This window comes from Pygocentrus nattereri, chromosome 17 (genome assembly GCF_015220715.1).
Source record: "Pygocentrus nattereri isolate fPygNat1 chromosome 17, fPygNat1.pri, whole genome shotgun sequence".
Lineage (NCBI taxonomy): Eukaryota > Metazoa > Chordata > Actinopteri > Characiformes > Serrasalmidae > Pygocentrus > Pygocentrus nattereri.
The window spans coordinates 197,406-217,241 of NC_051227.1; the positions used below are offsets into that span (position 1 = coordinate 197,406).

Here is a 19,836-nt window from a genome sequence, read left to right on the forward strand (position 1 = left end):
AACACAGCACAAACGTGCGCAACAGCCTCGGCCGAACAGGACCACAATGCACTGATAAGGCTGGGAGAGCATGATGTTCCGCTACGGCGCACTACTTTCATATTGTCGTGCGTTAAAATTGGCTTTAAAGGACATTCAACTACAACTAAATCAGCCAATGAAAAGACCGCAACAAGATTCAAAACTCGAAACGTGAGCTCCTTCCACGCACAAGCCTTGGATGGGATGAGGAGTAGGGATCAAAACTATGACCTGTACTTACAGCTGACGTGGAACAAAACCCACTGGCTGTTCTCCACTGCAACGCTATTCGATCCAAGGGAACTAATGCTAAATCTAATCTGCTACATTTAGGGTACTCATTATGGTATCAGTATTGGTAAATACCAAGAATGTACTCAAAATGGTATCGATACATTACTAAAAACAAAAACAAAAAAACTAAACAAAACAGAACCAGATTATCACAAAAATACTTCTCAGTGATGTCACTACAGGCACTCCGCAAGCTCAAATCCATACACGTATATTTGGCATTTCTTGTATAACACACACTTCTAAGAAATTTCAAATGCTGATCAAGGTCAGAGATCCCTTCCCTGTTTATGTTGCTGGTAATAAACAAGTTTGATCATCGAGCAGTTTATCAGTGGAATGAGGGAGTGGCTGCAGCAGGCAGGAGAGGGCGAGTACAGTCTTGTGGCTTTTTGGGACACTAGGACTGGAAAACACTCCCCGTCGAAATCACAGCATGACCTCTTCTGCCCCCCTTTCTTTTGTTTCTTTGCCTTTGTGACCGACTAGAATTCTCCAAGCAGGTCCAGAGTCTGACTGTCTGCCACTGTGATAACAAACAGGGCTCTCAACGATGTCACCAACATGTCAGTAACATCAGGGAGATGAAGAAAACAAATAAATAAATAAAACCCCACACCACTCCCACGAGATGGGAGTAGCCAAAGACAGAAATAAAGCCCAAGGCCAATGTTAAACACTTCCTTCTACTTTGCGTATCGTTTTCCTTTCCCTCTCAGAGCCCGTCCCTCTTCTAAAGCACAGGTTAGGGATGGTGAGGATCTGCAGTAACAGGAGAAGAGCAGACAGGCTAATAAGTCACCAGCATGGCAGTGAAGCTCACTGAACCATGAGGCAGACATGTAGACTGCACGGACAGTCTACCCCATACCACCACACGCTCATTAGAAACGAACATGCTAACCTAACCGGCCATCTTATACTAATTTATACAGGGTTATTCAAAAAGATTCATCCGCTTTCAAAGCACCGCATTTTCACCACCGTGAGACGCCTGGGAACCAATCACACACCAAGTGAAAGTGGGGTCATGGAGTTTGACAGACGGTGGAAAACGGCCCCACAAGTCTGTCAGGAGACAGCGATCCCTGAGCGTTCTCCACTTCAATAAGAGTGAATCCGTCTCAACTGTACCAGGTGATTTTCATCAGCAGTGAACCTCCAACAGCTCAGAACGTTCGACGATGTTTCCGCAACACCGACCTCCAAAATCGCACTGAAAGAGCCGAGTACAGTGACACCGGACATGCTCGATCGGGTAGGGGGTGAAGTTGCTTATGGCATCGATGTATGTACAGCTGGAGGAGGTTATATTGACCACTTCGCTGCTGTTAGATGCCGGACGAAACCTCAGATCTCCAACACACTTTGCTTTTAAGTCAAAGGAACCAGATGTATTTCCAAGTAATTTTCGGTCATTTCTTTTGGTACATCAGTCATGAGATTTCTATATAACAACAACAGGCATTTTCAAATGGTCAAAAACTGAAAAAAACGACAAAAATGGAGATGAGGTTTCACCCTCTATAATACAGATAACTTTTCATTAGGGTCTAAAAAACATCTAATAAAAAGTGAATTAGACTAAATAATAATGATGCACTGCCTTCGCATGTGGATCTGAATCTGAAGCCCGGCTGTCTGATGCACGACCCACCCAGTCACAGCAGAGCGCTACTGATGCCAAAACTGGGGTTAAAAAAAAATCTAAAGGAACTCAATTATCTCTCTGACTCAGAGAACAGAGCCGTCCTACCACAAGGAGACACATCACGCAAATAGCCCCTACAGAGGGCACAAGTTTCCTCTCAGAAGTTACACAGAGCAGCAGGTGTCTAAAGAACAGCTGTCAAATCAAGGTTCTGGAGGTCCAAATCACTGCAGCGATTCCTGGTGTAGCAACCAATATTCAATAAAATTCAATGAATTAAACAATCAAAGCACTGAAAAACTGTCAAATGATTCCTTTCAGAGCTCTAATCTCTCCACCAGGTGCAATCGAAAACGTTTCCTACGGTTTCAGACTCCTGGCTAAGCTGAACAGAGGACTTTATACACGCTCTGGTTCAAAGCAGTTCCAGAGTGGCTCGAGTAATTTGAACATTTTTAATCTCGAACGGTCTCGAAAAAGGATCAATGCTAGTAGAACACACACACACACACACAAAAAAAACGTCCCCCAACCTATTATACCATTCCCCTCGGCTCAGAAGTGGGAAGTCGGAGCTCGGAATTGCATCATTTTTGACTTCAAGCTAAAACTGGGAAAAACACGAAATGAAATTGAGTATTGTTAGTAAAACTCTAGCCATCTAACTTCAGTGATATGAGTAATAACTTCAACGTTCACAGTGGAAGTACCTTCTCAAAACAGTGAACTTCATGGTCAGTGTTTCAGTTCAACCAACCACTGTTTCTGCATGTTGACTGATCTAAAGTAAACGCAGTTTAAAAGCAGAGAAGCTGTTCTTTATTTCTACTGATGGTGGAAACGTTTCCATTCTTCTAACACGATGGTTAACTTGATAATATTTCTATGGAATATAAGCCTGCAGCCGTACTGCTCTCTTCATTATGCTACCCAACCATCTGATTCTTTTATTTTGCAGGTGGCTGGTATAAATTTGCCACCCTGGTCGCAGGACAAGGCATTCACAGGCGTTTCACTGTCACGCTTCACTGGCGGCAAAGTTGAAGTTGTGCTGTCTATGAGGTGCCGTGAAACGGTGCTACCAGCAACTGACTTACTGACTGGCCAGAGGAAAAGCAGCATCAGATTTCTCGGTGTAGATTAACAAAAGCAACAACTGGCCAGACCAGTCAAATAATGAAACTTACATTTGCCTCAACATAACGTGTGAGGAAAGAGAGAAATGGCCTAGAGCAGTGGACTGAGCAGGCATCTGGACAGCTTTTAGGTAACATCTACCAAGACCAGATGACACCGCCGCTGACAACAGTTACTGTGTGTTGCAATTTACTCTCCCAGGGCTGGTTTTAGACTGTTTAGTCCATTTTCCATGAACGGGTCCTACCAGGGGTCAATTCCTACATTAACACACCTCTTTGTGCTTCAGTGTCAAAGACCTTCTTGGACATTACACACCGTTTCTCAGTCCGAGACCCTCACACACCGAGGTGATATCAGCCTGAGATACAGAGCGTGCTTAACCAGGGTAGGTATGGTGGATGGGGTTGGGTGATGAACGTAGGTAGAATATCAGTCACGTTCGCGTGTGGGAGCACGGCGACCTCGCTGTAGTTTGCATTGAATGAACGTTTCTTTTTTTTAAGCTATAGGTAAACAAGTTTTACCACTACTGGGGGCCGTTACCACAGCAACTCAATTGGCCCTCACCTGGCACAGGCCTAAACAAGAGTGCTTTGTTTTCTCCTTCACACTAGCAGCCTCTTCAACTGCCTGGAACCACCAGTGGTCCCAAAACGCACTTCGTCATATTCTTTAGATAACTTTAGATTTCATAAGCTAAAAGGTGGGCGTCATATGAGAGCTATAGCCGTCTTCTTTCCAGTCATGGGTGATGTCATTTTAAACCCTTATAATAAAAGAAACTGAACTAATTTCTTCCCCCCACAAATCTGGGCTATAAACTATCAACAGACAGCATCTCTTCAGTGATCTGCTCTGTAAAAATTATTTTTTTTATAAAATAATACAAAGAGCGTCTAAGGCTTTTGGCTTTCAGCAGTAAACTGTAAGCATATAGCAATATATCTATGATCATAAAACACGTTCTCTCTTCATTTGTGGGGAACTTTTACCAATTAATAAATAAATAGATAAATAAAATAATATAAAAATCTGTATTCATTTCATGCAGTTACTGAATGATTTGCCTTATGATTGTCACGTAAATTCAGATTGAAAAATCAAAATATACCCTAAAGAATAAGAGGTTAAAAGTCAAAAGTGGGTAAATAAACAAAAATAAGTTTTAAATCAGAACCCAGAATTTCTGACCATCAAAAAAAACAATGGGACTGCAGGAGCAGGTTCTCTTTTCCATGGGCCAGAAAATACGTCAGTACCCGTCTTTCTGCTTTGAAATGATTCTCTCACAGCTTAACGTGAACACTCAAATTCCAGCTTAGTTGCACCGTCCTAAAACCAAAGGTTTCACGTGGATTCTAAGTGTGAGTGCAGATATACAGGCCCTGATTTTAAATGAACGTTCCTTGGCCGGGGGCAGAATGCGTTTCGCGACTGTGGCAGAAACATTCTGCTGGAGAATGGAAGTGACGCTGGTTAACGTTTTTAGCAAAGTCAAAGAAAGTGCGCTTATTTTTTAGGCTACTGTTTAGACCAAATACACGTCTGCGAGTCATTCTGCGACAAAGTACTGAGGGAAGAAGAAATTATGGCTGGAACAGCAACGTTACAAGCGCAAACAGAACAGAGATCCAGCAGGCATGAGACTGGCTTCATAACGGCTCCGTGAAAAGCCCAGGAGAAATCCTGACGATGCACTGCCAGCTGAACATCATGCCTGTCAGCCACTGACGATGGATGACGGCATCGTCCAACCCTGGTTCTTATTAAGATATTGAAGACAGTATTCGACAGAATATACAAAACCAAAAACAATCAATAATTTCAGCCTTAAACTCAACCCAAAGTAACTTTGTCCTACTAACCTTATGCTACCGAGGTGCCCAGACACACCGAGGTGATGGTGAACTAGTGCCAGCTACAGTTAAAGTGACCGTCCTGAGTGATAAAGCTTCACACCGGTGATGTGCGCCCTCTTCAGGACTGTTCTCATGTATTGATCACTTTTGTTTCTCTACTTATTTGCCGATTTGACAAGGACCAACTTGAGCCAACAGGAGACAGCCTGACACCATCCGACCTCCAGAGCTGGGCTGGTGTGGACATTTATCTTGCAACTTCACCCAACTTCACTGACTCTGCTCAACCACAGAACACCTGGTACAAACAGTCAATAGCACACGACAAAGAAACTGCCAGATCTCAAACCAAGTTTCTGAACACACGTGCAAAACAGGTTCACTGAAGATGAGTAGAAACAGACTGACGGCTAGAAAAAAAACTGGGTAGTATCTCAACCACATCCTCTGGGAAACTTGGGCCTGAAACAATTACTCGGCATGTTCACGTCATGGAAACCTAACCTACACTTTTTAGAACACATTTAAAACTTAAAACTAAACTAATTTGGGAAAAACAGGCTGCTTTAGTTCATTACTTGGTGATGTAACAAACACATTCAGCCTACAGCAGGTTAGCGTGCCCAATCGCACTGAACCTAAATGGAGCTTCAGCCTAGATTTATTTCAGAATGAGACACAAATACAGAGCAGACCGCCAGAAAAGAGGTTATTAAAGACAGTTACAGAAATAGCCGGACTAATTTCAAGGAATGAAATAAGGTTTGAAAGTGATGAATTAGTCCTGTATTTTTCCTCAGAAGGGGAATAGGCAAATTTGTGGGAAAGGGAAATTATGTAAAAATCTTCTCACAGTTGTACGTGTCCTCTGTGCAGCTTGGGAAACAGCTTCCGGCAGCCTCTCGTTAAGGTTTCAGCACACATTCAGAAGCCGGCTGAAACACAGGCTTCAGCGTCACTTCAGGTAGGTCCATGAATAGTCTAACGGTCTCTTGTGCTCAGATTTAAATCTGCGTTTGAGGGAAATATCCAAACCTAATCCTAAATCCTTGGCCTTAACAGATGCCTGGTTACGCAACAGCAGCAGAGCATCGTTGCCACAACGTTAAAGGGGTATTTCGCTGATTCTACACTGAGATGTAAACAGGTCGTTCGGAGAGACTCGATGCGAAACGATCCGCTTTAGAGACACTGGCTGAGTCAGAACTACTCACAGTGCTAACGATATGAACCGGATATTTTAATCTTAACGTCTGTAGAAGCTCCCTCACTGAATATACAGCTCGATGTCTAAGACTCTGTTTCTCAGTAGTTCTGGCCTAAAACATCCTGATAATCCATTCATTTGAGCTCAGGCATGGCAGGAGGGCCTACATGTAGGATGATTCAAGGCAAAATAAGGTCGCCGGTTCGATCCCCAGAGCCGACAGCACATGACTGAGGTGTCCTTGAGCAAGACACCTAACCCCCAACTGCTCCCCGGGCGCCTGGATAGGGCTGCCCACCGCTCCGGGCAAGAGTGCTCACTGCCCCCTAGTGTGTGTGTGTGGTGTTTCACTCCACGGGTGGGTTAAATGCGGAGGTGGGATTAATGAAGTATCACTTAACTAGTCTCCAAAGAAAACCTTTTTATTGATTGATTGATTGATTACCATCACCAGCATTACATATAAAACCTCGGAGACACATGGAGGGTCACTGGTGGATTTGGACAGTAAATAAAGCGGCTATATTTGTGTTGCAGACACATCTCCTGGTTCCCATCACCACCACTGTAGAAACATCTCAGTCTGTAGGTTAAGACTCTTTGCACTGAGCAATTTCGCATCAAACCGGTCTGAGGGATTCTCAGCCACCGAGTTAGACATAAATACACAAATTCCAGCTGACCAGTCACAGATATGGTCACTATCATGGAAAGATAACGACGACCACAACCCAGGAGTGACCACAGCTACCCAGTCAAACACAACGACAATACTACGCCCAACTGCTAACGGGTCCAGGCGCCTGTCCGGGTCCAGAACTTAATCAGCTTCTTCCTGAGGAGCTCCACTAAAATAACTCCGTCAGACGACGGACGGCCGCTGGGCTGCTAGCCTGCTGACCATCATTAGGCACTGCAGCCTGGAGCGGCTTTATCGGGAATGGCGCTGTATTACTCGCGCACACGCCCAAAACAGGTTAGCTAGCCGAGCTAACTTAGCTAGCCGGCGGCGGACTGGCGGTTTTACTCGACGCGGAGATTAAAGGTGTTCTCGGCCAACTAGCCGAGCGTCTGGACCCCGTCGCGTCGCCGAACAGACACTCGGGCCTTCCCGCTTTCGCCAAGTGAACTTTAACGCTACAACTGTTGTTTTAGCCTAACAGGTTGAAGTTGGCTTCCTACTCGAATTTCCCCGTTCCACCTTAAATGGAGGCGCCACAATGTAACTGAAGCACCGTTTAAGGTGGAACGGGGAAATTCGAACAAGAAAGTCGACAGTCCGTGCTGTTCAAACTTACACCACTCGCCAGATTAGCGCTTAACGAGCAGAACGACTGAACTCGAGCCCACATGAACCGGCCTGCCGCACGAGGTAGGCTAGCTAACCGGTTTATCACGTGCGAACGTTATCTGTATTACGCTCGGGTCTGTTAGCTGCCCTGGCTAAGGGAGCTAAGCTAGCTAGCTGACCCACTGGCGGTGAGACCCCCCAGCCCACCCGCCCTCCCTGGTAAAACGCAGACAAACCCGTTGGTGTAAGTCGGGCGACCTGCCCGGGGGAAACCGGAGCACACTGGAGATCCACGGCCGAGCCCCGGGAAGCAGTACAGCCGGTTAGCCCGCAGCTAAGCGTACTCACAGGATGCCGGAGCAGGAGGTGCAGACGAAGGAGCCGACCGTCATGTTCGCGTAGGTCGGGCCGCGCTGGTCGCAGTCGAAGCACTTGCGGTTGGGCGCTAAGCTGGTCATCTCCCGGAGCATCTTCAGGTGCTTCTCCTCTTGTTTTCGCTTGGCACTCGCCGCCATGGCCGGGGCCGTGATAAAGGATACGAGGGGGAGAGACGGAAAAACAACAAACCGATAAAAGAGGCTAAACGCCGCGCGCGACTGGGGTAGGACGGGAGGCGCCGGGCGGCAGAGAGACACGCAGGAGGAATTCACGGAGGGCCTCCCGTTTCCATGGAGGGAGGGGGGGGGAGGGGGGAGGAGACAGCCAGTTGGGGCGCGCTCGCACCGCCCGCAGCTGCTCTCCGTTAGCGCCACCCTACGGGCAGATGCTCCAGTTCAGTGACCTACTTGAGAGACCCCCGTTTCCTGAAGGCGAAGCTAGTCTTTAGGGGACCCCCACTCTCGCTAGCTGAGGTTCTGTAAAACTACAGACTAACTACCAACACCGACTACCTCAAACTGTCTAAAGTACATCTATAACTAATTTGTCTCTGCGCTGATTAAATTGGGGCTCTCATAAGTTCGACCTAAACCTGTTGGCTGTGATTTTGAGGTGGTGTCATTTCTTTCTGTGCTTTCTTGGTGTCTCTGAGTCTCTGAGAAGTAAAAATGAATCATATTACAGAGAAAATCCGAGTTCATGTTTATACAGATCTGCGGTGAGGGAGGCTGATCATGTCCTGCGAATGACTGCCTTAATTCATTACTGATAACAGCCTTGCTGATCTTCAAGCCCTTTAACTTCATGATGAAATGGCGATTTACTGCCTGCTTTACTAAATTCATTAAACGTCATGCTTTCTATTATTAAGCATTTTTGTAAAAGCTACAGCCCTGGTCAAATGACGGTCTGTTGATTTTCTAAGTGAAAAGAAGTCACACGTCCTCTTCAGAGAACACGCATAACTCCGGTACTCCAAGTTCAGAGCACGATTTCTATTTAATTTCAGTTCAGCATATTGGGGGGAAAAAATATAACGCAACTTTTGCACCAGCTGCTCGCAACAGAAAGTTAGAACGTGTCACATTTCACCAATAATGCCATCCTCTCAACATCAACCTTCTCTACTGTCCTGCTAACCTAGAAACATTTTAATCTATACTTTAATATACACTATATGGCCAAAGGTTGGTGGACACCATTCCTAACTATTGAGATGAGGAGTTGTTAAAATCAAGCTCAATAATGCAGTTCACTCACCAGAGTTTTGCCTTTGGAAGCACCATCGGCGCAAGACCTGTGCACTGGGAGCCTGATGAAATGAGTTTCCATGGCTGACCAGGTGCACACAAGCCTAAGATCACTACACAACGCCAAGCGCCAGCTGGAGAGGTATAAAGCACAGAACCACTGGACTCTGAAGCAGTGGAAATGGCATTTGGGATAAGGGTCTGGGCATGTTTCTCAGGGTTTGGACCCCTTAGTTCCAGTGAAGGTTGATGATCTCGTTACAGCACACCAAGATATTTCAGACAGTTATATACTTTCAACTTTGTGGCAGCAGTTTGAGGACGTCCCCTTCCTCGCCCTGTGCACAAAGTGAGCTCTAGAGCTTTATAAAGACGTGGTTAGAGAAGCTTGGTGTGGAGGAACTCCAGTGGCCTTGAACCCAACACCTTTGGAATGAACTGAAACACTGGTGGTGAACCCAGGTCTGCTCGATCCACATCAGAGCCTGAACTCAAGTGCTCTTTTGACTGAACGTCCTACAGACACACTCCAAAGGTTTTATGACATTGTTATTTGGACTAATCATAACACTTGTTCCATATATATTTATAACTAATGCAATAGTGTTGATCAGTGTAGCACATTCAGATTTACACTTCTGAATTTAATCATGCTTTGTCCACAGAATACAATCCCATTAACCCTTATACTGGGGAAAAAAGCACTTTTAAATCAACAGTGCATTACAACTTACATGAATAATATAGATAATAATATGCAAACATGGCAAAAAGAAAAATCTCATCACAGAGCACCCAAGCATGGATGGATCATGTGTGCTTATCCAGAACATTAATATCCAGACAGTGCATGGTTTCCAAGTGCTTCCATCTCTCCATCTTGTCTTTATACACAAAAAATGCTGATAGTCCAATGCATTACTTCAGGAGGGTGCTTTAGATTTGAACTGCACCTTCAGTGGGCTTCCATATGGAAAACTCCAGCATGACTGCGGTTCAGAAATGTCTAATTTTGGTCAGTTTGGTCAGTCTAGTGGTAACAATATCTGCAAGTCTTTCATTGTAACTGAAGGTAGGAGACGTGAGTGGTGTTAGATGAACTGAAGCAGGCATGTACTGAAAGCTTTCCTTGACCAAAGCAGTAAGTGGAACTTCTGTGGCTGCTGAATGAATCGATGTCTTCCACACTGAAATGAATGAAGCAAGGTGTGAGAAACAAGGAGAGACACTGAACGTCTACAGATGTTCTTGTAAGCACAATGCTCTCCTAGAGAAATGGCCCAAGTTGCATTTTCAGTGAAGAGAGAAGAAAGCGTACGCCAGCTGGAGAACGAGGAGATCAGAGTGCGTTATCCACTGGCAGCTGCCCGGGAGGCTGCTGTTCGAGGCTTCTCTTGGGGTGGGGAGAAGTCAAAGGGTTTGCGGTTTTCTGTGTAGCCAAAAAGTTTCCTCAGAGCCACTCGGGCTGCCTCCTCCTCTGCAGCCAGTAGTGTCTCTCCAGGCCCCTGAGCCAGCAGCTTTCCATCACTGAGACACATACATGCAGATATGTAAGGAACACAGCCACGGCCTTTTGAAGTTTTGCATATCTGTGACAGTGCTAGGCTGGCTAACACACAAAACACGCAATATTATGAGAAAACACAAAACTGGGATTTCTAAGGGAACATACATTAAAACATCTCTACAGAGCACACACCTCAATAAGCTTACAGCATACAATATAAAATGAGCCATAACGTTCACACATCGCTTTTTCCTTTCCGCACCGCGCTGAATTCACTCAAATGAGCAGGAGTGTGTTCTCTGTAGAGGATGCGTTGAAGTATTTTCACTTAGAAAATAAACCAAACATCCTTCAGTAATTCAGAGAGGTTGGATGTGAAATAAGGCACTGTAGAACAACTTACCACCTCTCACTGATTTCGCTACAGTGGTGGTGATAGGAACCAGGCGTCACAATGTGTACAGAGCAAATACAACCACTTTATTTACTATCCAAAACCACAAGTGGAGCTAAACTTGTTCTCCGAGATGGTAAAAAAGTAGCTAATGTAGTTTTGGTGGGTTATTTTGCTTTACAACACCTGCATGTAGCTCTCTTCTAAGAAGACATTCATGGTAAAGTACATCTAGTCCAAAACTATGAGAGACCAGTATTAGACCTCACGCAGCGTATTCGTAATCTCATGCAGTGACTTTGAGAGGTAGCCTTTCGAGGCATTGCACACTTTGGACTTCTGGTTCCCATCACCACCACTGTGAGTAACGCTGACCAAGCGTTTCTCTAGAATTAAGGATTTCACATCATCCACTCTGAATGACTTCAGCGACGCTCACATTTCCAGGCTAAAGTGGCACAATTTCTTTAGCTATTTCTCACAATTTTGGCCATCATGTGACACAGATGTGATGCTTTTAGAGTTGTGTGGAGACACAAATCTGATCTTTTCAAATCAGATCTGAGCCACTTTCTTAATTTCAATGCTCAGATCAAAACTCATGTGTTTTCTTTCCCACAGCACATGCCCCATCATCCAGTGTTCATGAGGTTCAGAATGAGTGTGTGTGTGTGTGTGTGTGTGTGTGTGTGTGTGTGTGCACGCTGGTCATTTCACACATTTCAGCTCTGAGGAAATAGGAATTGAGTTATGAGCCTTGTGATGTGAATATAGTGTTCGTTTTCATCGTAACTAGATTTACAACAAAAGCCGAAACATATGTAATTCAATATTAACGTCTGCTCACCGTGACATGACTGTGGTGATCACAGCTTATTTATTCTTGCCCTTTTCAAAAGCTGCTTCTACAGACTGTTCATATGAAGCCACTGCAGTAACGTGACAACTAGATTCACATACATTCTGTACCGCAGCTACAATTATCTTCTAAATGCATATACAGCAATCCAGATACGTTTCAACACCAAGTCTAAACCAGGGCTTGTTTGTCTTTCTATCTGACCACACATACCTGTAAAGGCCAACGAAGTAAAGTGGAAGGACAGTGCTGGCCCCAGCGGACTGGATGAGCCGTGGTTCAGGGAGGGCCTTTCCTCTACGGGTCAGCTCCTCCACCAGCAGCCCCATAGGATTCACTACCCTCCACATATCGAACAGATCCTTCCCTATCAGCTGTGTCACCAGGAAATCCTGCATAAACACAGACATGGGATCAGCATCATATAATCACAGAGGTCTAACGATACGGTGGAGGGAGCACATGTATCAAAACCTCTCAAAATTACAGGTTTAAAAGAGACGGCGTAAACAAAACTACATTTTCCTTGCCACTATGTTCTTTATCGATGTGTCTGCCGTCTGAGGAACTGCGAAATGTGGAATACTAGATTATCCCAGAAATGCGGCATAATAGATATTCTGTCCCCATTTGATGTCCCCTGACTAGAATGCATCATCACAATGGCGCCGTTTTGGCCTTTCATCTCAGACCCTTCTGATACCACCAAGGCGTCCCCATAGCTAGTTACAGCCAGTTCGTTGTGTTTCTCTTTGTGCCATTTTAAAATGGTTCTCTTTGGAGTTTAAGGCGGATCTCACCCTGACAAAAAGCCTCGCCTTCTCAGTCCCACTGCTCTGCTCCAGAGCACCAACCACAGCGAAGAATGTTCCCCGAAGGATGTCTTGTGGAACAGGAAACTCAGCGGCCATCGCCAGTTCCTCCACCGCCAGGTTCCGTGCCACATCACACACAACCTCAGACCCCGTCAGGTGACTCACAATGGCTGTGACTCCCGCCTCGGGCAGGTTGGGGAAACTGCTTTTGCACCAGTCTTTGAGGAAATTCTGCAGATTAAACCATTCAGATAAATGCATTACAGCTTGGTTTCATCAAGAAACATGAACAAGACTGATTTTGAAAAATATAAATACGTTAATTTATTAAGCTACGGGATGTAATTCTACCACCTAGACAATTTTCAAGGCTATGATTTTTCTCCTTTTTCTATCAACACCAAATATTAGTCAATATATTACCAATTACTGACCCTTCTAAAAGATAACACTGTTGTCGGAAGAAAACCTCGTATCTCCAAAATTGGAACTTTACAGGAGAAAGAAAAAACATACTATAGTTTTAATGCAAGTTAATGGAACCAGACGTCTTTCCAAGTCATTTCGGGCCGTTTCTTTTGCTCCATGCATCATGAAATTTACACACAATGTAAAGGGCAACAGGTACCTTAAAATTATGTCAAAAACTGCGAGGTTTTCTTCCGACAGCAGTGATAAGTGTGAAATTTGATGAAATTTGATGTCAATTTTGAATAGCTTCATGTTTCAGGACCACAGCGTACCTTGTCACCGTTATAACCCAACCCTACTTCGGATTAATTGTTCAAAGTTCATAGCCTCGGATTTATAGGCTGCTACGGTGAAACACTTCCAAAGTTTTAATCAGCTGTTGCCTTGTTTTGCAGTGACTGACCAGACAAACCAACAAAGAAACCACTCGTTTGTCCTAAAAACATTTCTAAAAAGCTGAACGCCCCCAACGTTTGCCAGGCAGCGAATAATAACATGTTTTGAGACCAACTACTAACAACAGACGTCTTCCATTCTCTCTTTATGGACCTAGCATGCATCCATGTATTATCTGGCCTCACCAGTGTGAACTGCTGGCCGTGTTCTCTCAGCTCAGTGTTGTCTCTGAGGTTCAGAGCAGCACCTTCGGCGTCCAGGCCCAGCGTCCGCCTCCTCTCCTCCTCGCTGCGCAGGTAGCAGGGGTTCACAAAGGCCGTCTTCAGCAGCTCCACTGAGAAACTCTCCTTCAGCCGCGCGCTAAAAGCTTCAACCTCAGCGTGGTAGTCCCAGTTCGGCTGCTGGGAGCTGGAGAGAAGAGGAATACACTCACTCTCTAAGAAAACTCTGGTTCAGCGGTATGCTGCATTTTCCCTGTGTAGCCACATGTATGTCCATCTAAGAGGAGAGGTGTGGGGACTGTACTTCAGCGTTTCCCTCATACAGGTTATACTTTGGTCGTACGACATGCAGAGCGGTTTTCGATTTGACGGCTACGTGAACACAGCTAGAAATCTCAGTATGAATGACAGAGATGGGATTGGCTAGTTTATTAAACACTGCCTGCACTTTAGAACAGAGCAGAAAACATCCAAACAGCTGAGTTATCCTGTTTACCCTAAACATCTGTCCTGCTGTCTTAGGTGAATACCGTACGGCATGAACGTCACCATTTAAAAGCGGGGCTTTAGAGAAAGCATTCGGACGTTTTAGGCTGTAAACCTACCAGAGTCTCAGATCTAAACCATCATCTTTTACAGCACGGACAAAAACGCCAGGTTAATGCTGAGGAAGGCAGCCCATCTGTTTACATATAGGCTATAGTATCTGGTTCAAACTGCAGTTTCACAGAAGAAAACAGATTAAGGACTTAGAGTTTAGATGTTTATAAGGATTATATAATAAGGATATTTATAATAAGCATTATGAGAGATAGTAATAAACTAAATATGTACCAAAAAAATGTGTTAAAAGTCAGTTTTCATGCCACTATTGAAGCACAACGGGGCCTGTTTACACCTTCCCTCAAAAACCGTTTTGCTGATGGGATCACGCTCGTGATCACTTGGCGTGAGTGTTGACGCACTTTTTACATGGAAAAACTAAACTGGACCTCGTCTGGTCACACTGGGGAGAAGATTAGTGAAACAATCACCACTAAAACATTCGTTTCGGTTTCAGGAGTGCTATTATTGTTCTGTTATTGACAAAATGTAACGTTTAATCATTCATTTAAATAAAACTAAAATAATTAACATACACGGTCAATCTAAACAAAAGGATTTGAGTCCCGAGTCCACGTCTGTTAGAAGTTCGGAATGTTTTTTGAGCTCGGAGTCTGAATGAGTTCGGTAAAATGGTCCACGTGCGCTCAAAGACAGCATAAAAACAGAGTAAATTAAAGTCTTAGAGTCATTGATATTTGTAAGTAACTGACAACTGCATAGCCTTGTCAATGAAACTCAAAGTGCGCACGCGCACACACACACACACACACACACACACACACACACACATATATTTATATGACAAGGTATTGGCCCAAAACCTTTTTTTAAACACAGGGTCATTAAGTTTTTAACATCATTTTACATCAGAGTACTCTGAATGACTTAGTTTACATCTCAACGCATAAATTACGGAGAGATTTTGAAAAACTGGTAGAGTTCCCCTTTAAGTGCAGTTTCTAACAGCTCGTATTTCTAATCTGGCATTTACTGTGGCAAAGAAAGATCCCGTGGCTGCAGAATATCGAATGCAAAATTACATTTTTCTACCAGACGACTTTCTTAGCTCATTTTTGCATTAATAAATCAACCTATTTAACTTGAAAGGCCACTTCAGCCAAAATTAAATGTTTTAACATCGCTAAGTCATACCTGTTGCAAACTTGCTCACTTAAAGCCCACAGCGGTTTAAAGACTACGAATAAAATCCCTTTCTAATGACGCACACTGAAGACGGGGAGAACTTCTGAAAGACTAATGACCCTGGGCAGACACTTGAAGGCTCTGCTGGCAGTAAGGACCTCTCTATCACAGTGGGGGGATTCTTAGGGGTCCAACAGGCGTTCTGGGACTAATTCCAGATGCATTTGATCGCTCCCTAATGGGTTCTTAAGGTGTTCTAATGGAAACTAGTGGTCTCCAAAAGTAACCATTAAAGGGGAATTCCACTATTATTAAAAACATTTTCTGAATACTTCTCTGCAGAGAAATTAATAGACTCTGATCTCTTCACCGTGGTGATAGGAACCAGGGGTCACAATGTCCGCAACACAGATTTAGACATTTACACACACACACACACACACACACACACACACACACGTCTTCCTCAGTACTGAGCTATGTAAAGTTTATTCTGGGATTATTTTGCCTTGCAGCATCCTGCATGTGACCACCAAGAACAGCTTTGTGGGCAGTTGTGGCTGGAGGTTAGGGAACCGGCCCTGTGGCCAGAAGGTCGCCGGTTCGATCCCCAGGGCCGACAGTCCATGACTGAGGTGTCCTTGAGCAAGACACCTAACCCCCAACTGCTCCCTGAGCACCGTGGATAGGGCTGCCCACCGCTCCGGGCAAGTGTGCGCACTGCCCCCTAGTGTGTGTGGCGTTTCACTTCACGGATGGGTTAAACGTGGAGGTGGGATTTCCCCGTTTGTGGGATTAAAAACGTATCACTTAACTTAAAATACATTTTATGCCAAAACTGAATCAGAAAGCAAGCACGACATCTAACCAGGTCACACATCATCATCCTGTCAGGGAGCTTTTAGAGGGGGACGTCTGGTTCCCATCACCACCACTGTGTTTCTCAGCAAACCCCTCTGGACGACTTGCCTTCCATCCTGACTCTTTACTTATGGAAAGTTTTTCAAAAAGCTGTGGAATTCTCCTCGAGCCAACTGAGAGAGAGCAAAGCCATCAGGTGGTCTGATGGTGTTCTCAACGCCTTCCAGTGGGGGTCTAATAACAGACGGAAGCTTCTAGAAAAACAGAAGTAGTGAACTGTCTGGGCATTTCCAGCATCAGGCCTGGAGGAGCACCTCCACCTCTGCCCAGACGGCCTGGAGCTGCTCCTCCACCTCTGCCCAGACGGCCTGGAGCTGCTCCTCCACCTCTGCCCAGACGGCCTGGAGCTGCTCCTCCAGCCCAGAGAGGTTAGCCGCTCCAGGCAGACTGAAGCTGAACTCACCGCGGCTTCGGCGCCGGCTCTCCCTCAATCCTCCTCTTCCTCTCCATGAGCAGCGTGTAAGCCTTCATCCACCTCTTCTTCTCCCTGGTCTGACTGAGGAGGACGCTCCTGCACACCTGTCCATGACCCAGCACTGACACAGTCCGGCTCAGGAGCCTCCAGCACGCCGCCATGGTCCACCTATCTGGAGCAGCATCCGGAGAAAGTCTAGCGCTGAACAGACGACAGCGCCCCCTGCCGGTTCGGAGGACTACGGACACACACGGGGGCGTTCAGAGCCGCCCACCTCGACCCCCAGTGTACTGTAGCTGAATCAGAAAACAACCCCTAGAACCAGGAGCTGCGCTCTGTTCCCTTTAAGGGCCGCTGGTGATGAAATGAAAACAGTGGGCTCGTACTGTTTAGAGCATGAGGGGGGCTAATTATAGGGGGTCTGCCACAGCGTTGGGGTCTCGGTTGTTATACTGGGGTCGGTGAAGACGCCGAGAATGCCTGCGATTCTCCTTCAACAAAACACACAGACAGTTTCCTCTCAGTCTAAACAAAACAGACAGACAGTTTCCTCTCAGTCTAAACAAAACAGACAGACAGTTTCCTCTCAGTCTCGACAAAACAGACAGACAGTTTCCTCTCAGTCTCGAGAACACAGACAGACAGTTTCCTCTCAGTCTCGAGAACACAGACAGACAGTTTCCTCTCAGTCTCAACAAAACAGACAGACAGTTTCCTCCCAGTCTCGAGAACACAGACAGTTTCCTCTCAGTCTCGAGAACACAGACAGTTTCCTCTCAGTCTCAACAAAACAGACAGACAGTTTCCTCTCAGTCTCAACAAAACAGACAGATAGTTTCCTCCCAGTCTCAACAAAGCAGACAGACAGTTTCCTCTCAGTCTCAACAAAACAGACAGATAGTTTCCTCCCAGTCTCAACAAAGCAGACAGACAGTTTCCTCTCAGTCTCGAGAACACAGACAGACAGTTTCCTCTCAGTCTAAACAGACAGACAGTTTCCTCTCAGTCTCGAGAACACAGACAGTTTCCTCTCAGTCTCAACAAAACAGACAGACAGTTTCCTCTCAGTCTCAACAAAACAGACAGATAGTTTCCTCTCAGTCTCAACAAAACAGACAGACAGTTTCCTCTCAGTCTCAACAAAACAGACAGATAGTTTCCTCCCAGTCTCAACAAAGCAGACAGACAGTTTCCTCTAGTCTCGAGAACACAGACAGACAGTTTCCTCTCAGTCTAAACAGACAGACAGTTTCCTCTCAGTCTCGAGAACACAGACAGACAGTTTCCTCTCAGTCTCAACAAAACAAACAGACAGTTTCCTCTCAGTCTCAACAAAACAGACAGACAGTTTCCTCTCAGTCTCAACAAAACAGACAGACAGTTTCCTCTCAGTCTCAACAAAACAGACAGACAGTTTACTCCCAGTGTAAACAAAACAGACAGACAGTTTCCTCTCAGTCTCGACAAAACAGACAGACAGTTTCCTCTCAGTCTCAACAAAACAGACAGACAGCTCCCTCTCAGTCTCAACAAAACAGACAGACAGCTCCCTCTCAGTCTTGACAAAACAGACAGACAGTTTCCTCTCAGTCTCAACAAAACAGACAGACAGTTTCCTCTCAGTCTCAACAAAACAGACAGTTTCCTCTCAGTCTCAACAAAACAGACAGACAGTTTCCTCTCAGTCTCAACAAAACAGACAGACAGTTTCCTCTCAGTCTCAACAAAACAGACAGACAGTTTCCTCTCAGTCTCAACAAAACAGACAGACAGCTCCCTCTCAGTCTTGACAAAACAGACAGACAGTTTCCTCTCAGTCTCAACAAAACAGACAGACAGTTTCCTCTCAGTCTCAACAAAACAGACAGTTTCCTCTCAGTCTCAACAAAACAGACAGACAGTTTCCTCTCAGTCTCAACAAGACAGACATTTTCCTCCCAGTCTCAACAAAACAGACAGACAGTTTACTCCCAGTCTCAACAAAACAGACAGACAGTTTCCTCTCAGTCTCAACAAGACAGACATTTTCTTCCCAGTCTCAACAAAACAGACAGACAGTTTCCTCTCAGTCTCAACAAAACAGACAGTTTCCTCTCAGTCTCAACAAAACAGACAGACAGTTTCCTCTCAGTCTCAACAAGACAGACATTTTCCTCCCAGTCTCAAAAAAACAGACAGACAGTTTACTCCCAGTCTCAACAAAACAGAGAGACAGTTTCCTCTCATTCTAAACAAAACAGACAGACAGTTTCCTCTCAGTCTCAACAAAACAGACAGACAGTTTCCTCTCAGTCTTGACAAAACAGACAGACAGTTTACTCCCAGTCTCAACAAAACAGACAGACAGTTTACTCCCAGTCTCAACAAAACAGACAGACAGTTTCCTTTCAGTCTCGACAAAACAGACAGACAGTTTTCTCTCAGTCTCGACAAAACAGACAGTTTCCTCTCAGTCTAAACAGACAGACAATTTCCTCTCAGTCTAAACAGACAGACAATTTCCTCTCAGTCTCAACAGACAGACGGTTTCCTCTCAGTCTAAACAGACAGACGGTTTCCTCTCAGTCTAAACAGACAGACAGTTTCCTCTCAGTCTAAACAGACAGACAATTTCCTCTCAGTCTCAACAGACAGACGGTTTCCTCTCAGTCTAAACAGACAGGCGGTTTCCTCTCAGTCTCAACAGACAGACAGTTTCCTCTCAGTCTCAACAGACAGACAGTTTCCTCTCAGTCTCAACAGACAGACAATTTCCTCTCAGTCTAAACAGACAGACAGTTTCCTCTCAGTCTAAACAGACAGACAGTTTCCTCTCAGTCTAAACAGACAGACAATTTCCTCTCAGTCTCAACAGACAGACGGTTTCCTCTCAGTCTAAACAGACAGGCGGTTTCCTCTCAGTCTCAACAGACAGACAGTTTCCTCTCAGTCTCAACAGACAGACAGTTTCCTCTCAGTCTCAACAGACAGACAGTTTCCTCTCAGTCTCAACAGACA

General features: G+C 45.1%; 2 protein-coding genes across 9 annotated transcripts in view; both read right to left on the bottom strand.

The window, feature by feature from the left end:
* agfg1a (ArfGAP with FG repeats 1a) overlaps positions 1-8,141 on the bottom strand; it is a 61,969-nt gene extending 53,828 nt beyond the window's left edge. For 2 of the 7 annotated variants that reach the window (XM_017686082.2, XM_017686081.2), the window contains exon 1: positions 7,812-8,141. In XM_017686082.2, coding sequence (XP_017541571.1) covers positions 7,812-7,978 — 167 coding nt within the window. In that variant the 5' untranslated portion in view covers positions 7,979-8,141. Of the gene's footprint in view, positions 1-5,818; positions 5,905-7,811 lie in introns of those variants that run through there. The other 5 variants (XM_017686084.2, XM_017686083.2, XM_037546394.1 and 2 more) reach the window with 3 other exon arrangements.
* A 1,515-nt stretch (positions 8,142-9,656) lies between these two features.
* Positions 9,657-17,044, bottom strand: mrpl44 (mitochondrial ribosomal protein L44). 2 transcript variants are annotated; one of them, XM_017686095.2, is made up of 6 exons: positions 16,828-17,044; positions 13,719-13,941; positions 12,652-12,897; positions 12,065-12,243; positions 10,410-10,618; positions 9,657-10,278 (listed from the first exon to the last, which is right to left on the bottom strand). In XM_017686095.2, the coding sequence occupies exons 1-5, from the start codon at positions 16,998-17,000 to the stop codon at positions 10,441-10,443; spliced, it is 999 nt and encodes a 332-aa protein (XP_017541584.1). In that variant the 5' UTR covers positions 17,001-17,044; the 3' UTR covers positions 9,657-10,278; positions 10,410-10,440. The 2 variants fall into 2 exon arrangements, with proteins under 2 accessions (XP_017541584.1, XP_017541583.1); XM_017686094.2 differs by having other exon boundaries at positions 9,657-10,618.
* Positions 17,045-19,836: the final 2,792 nt, after the last annotated feature.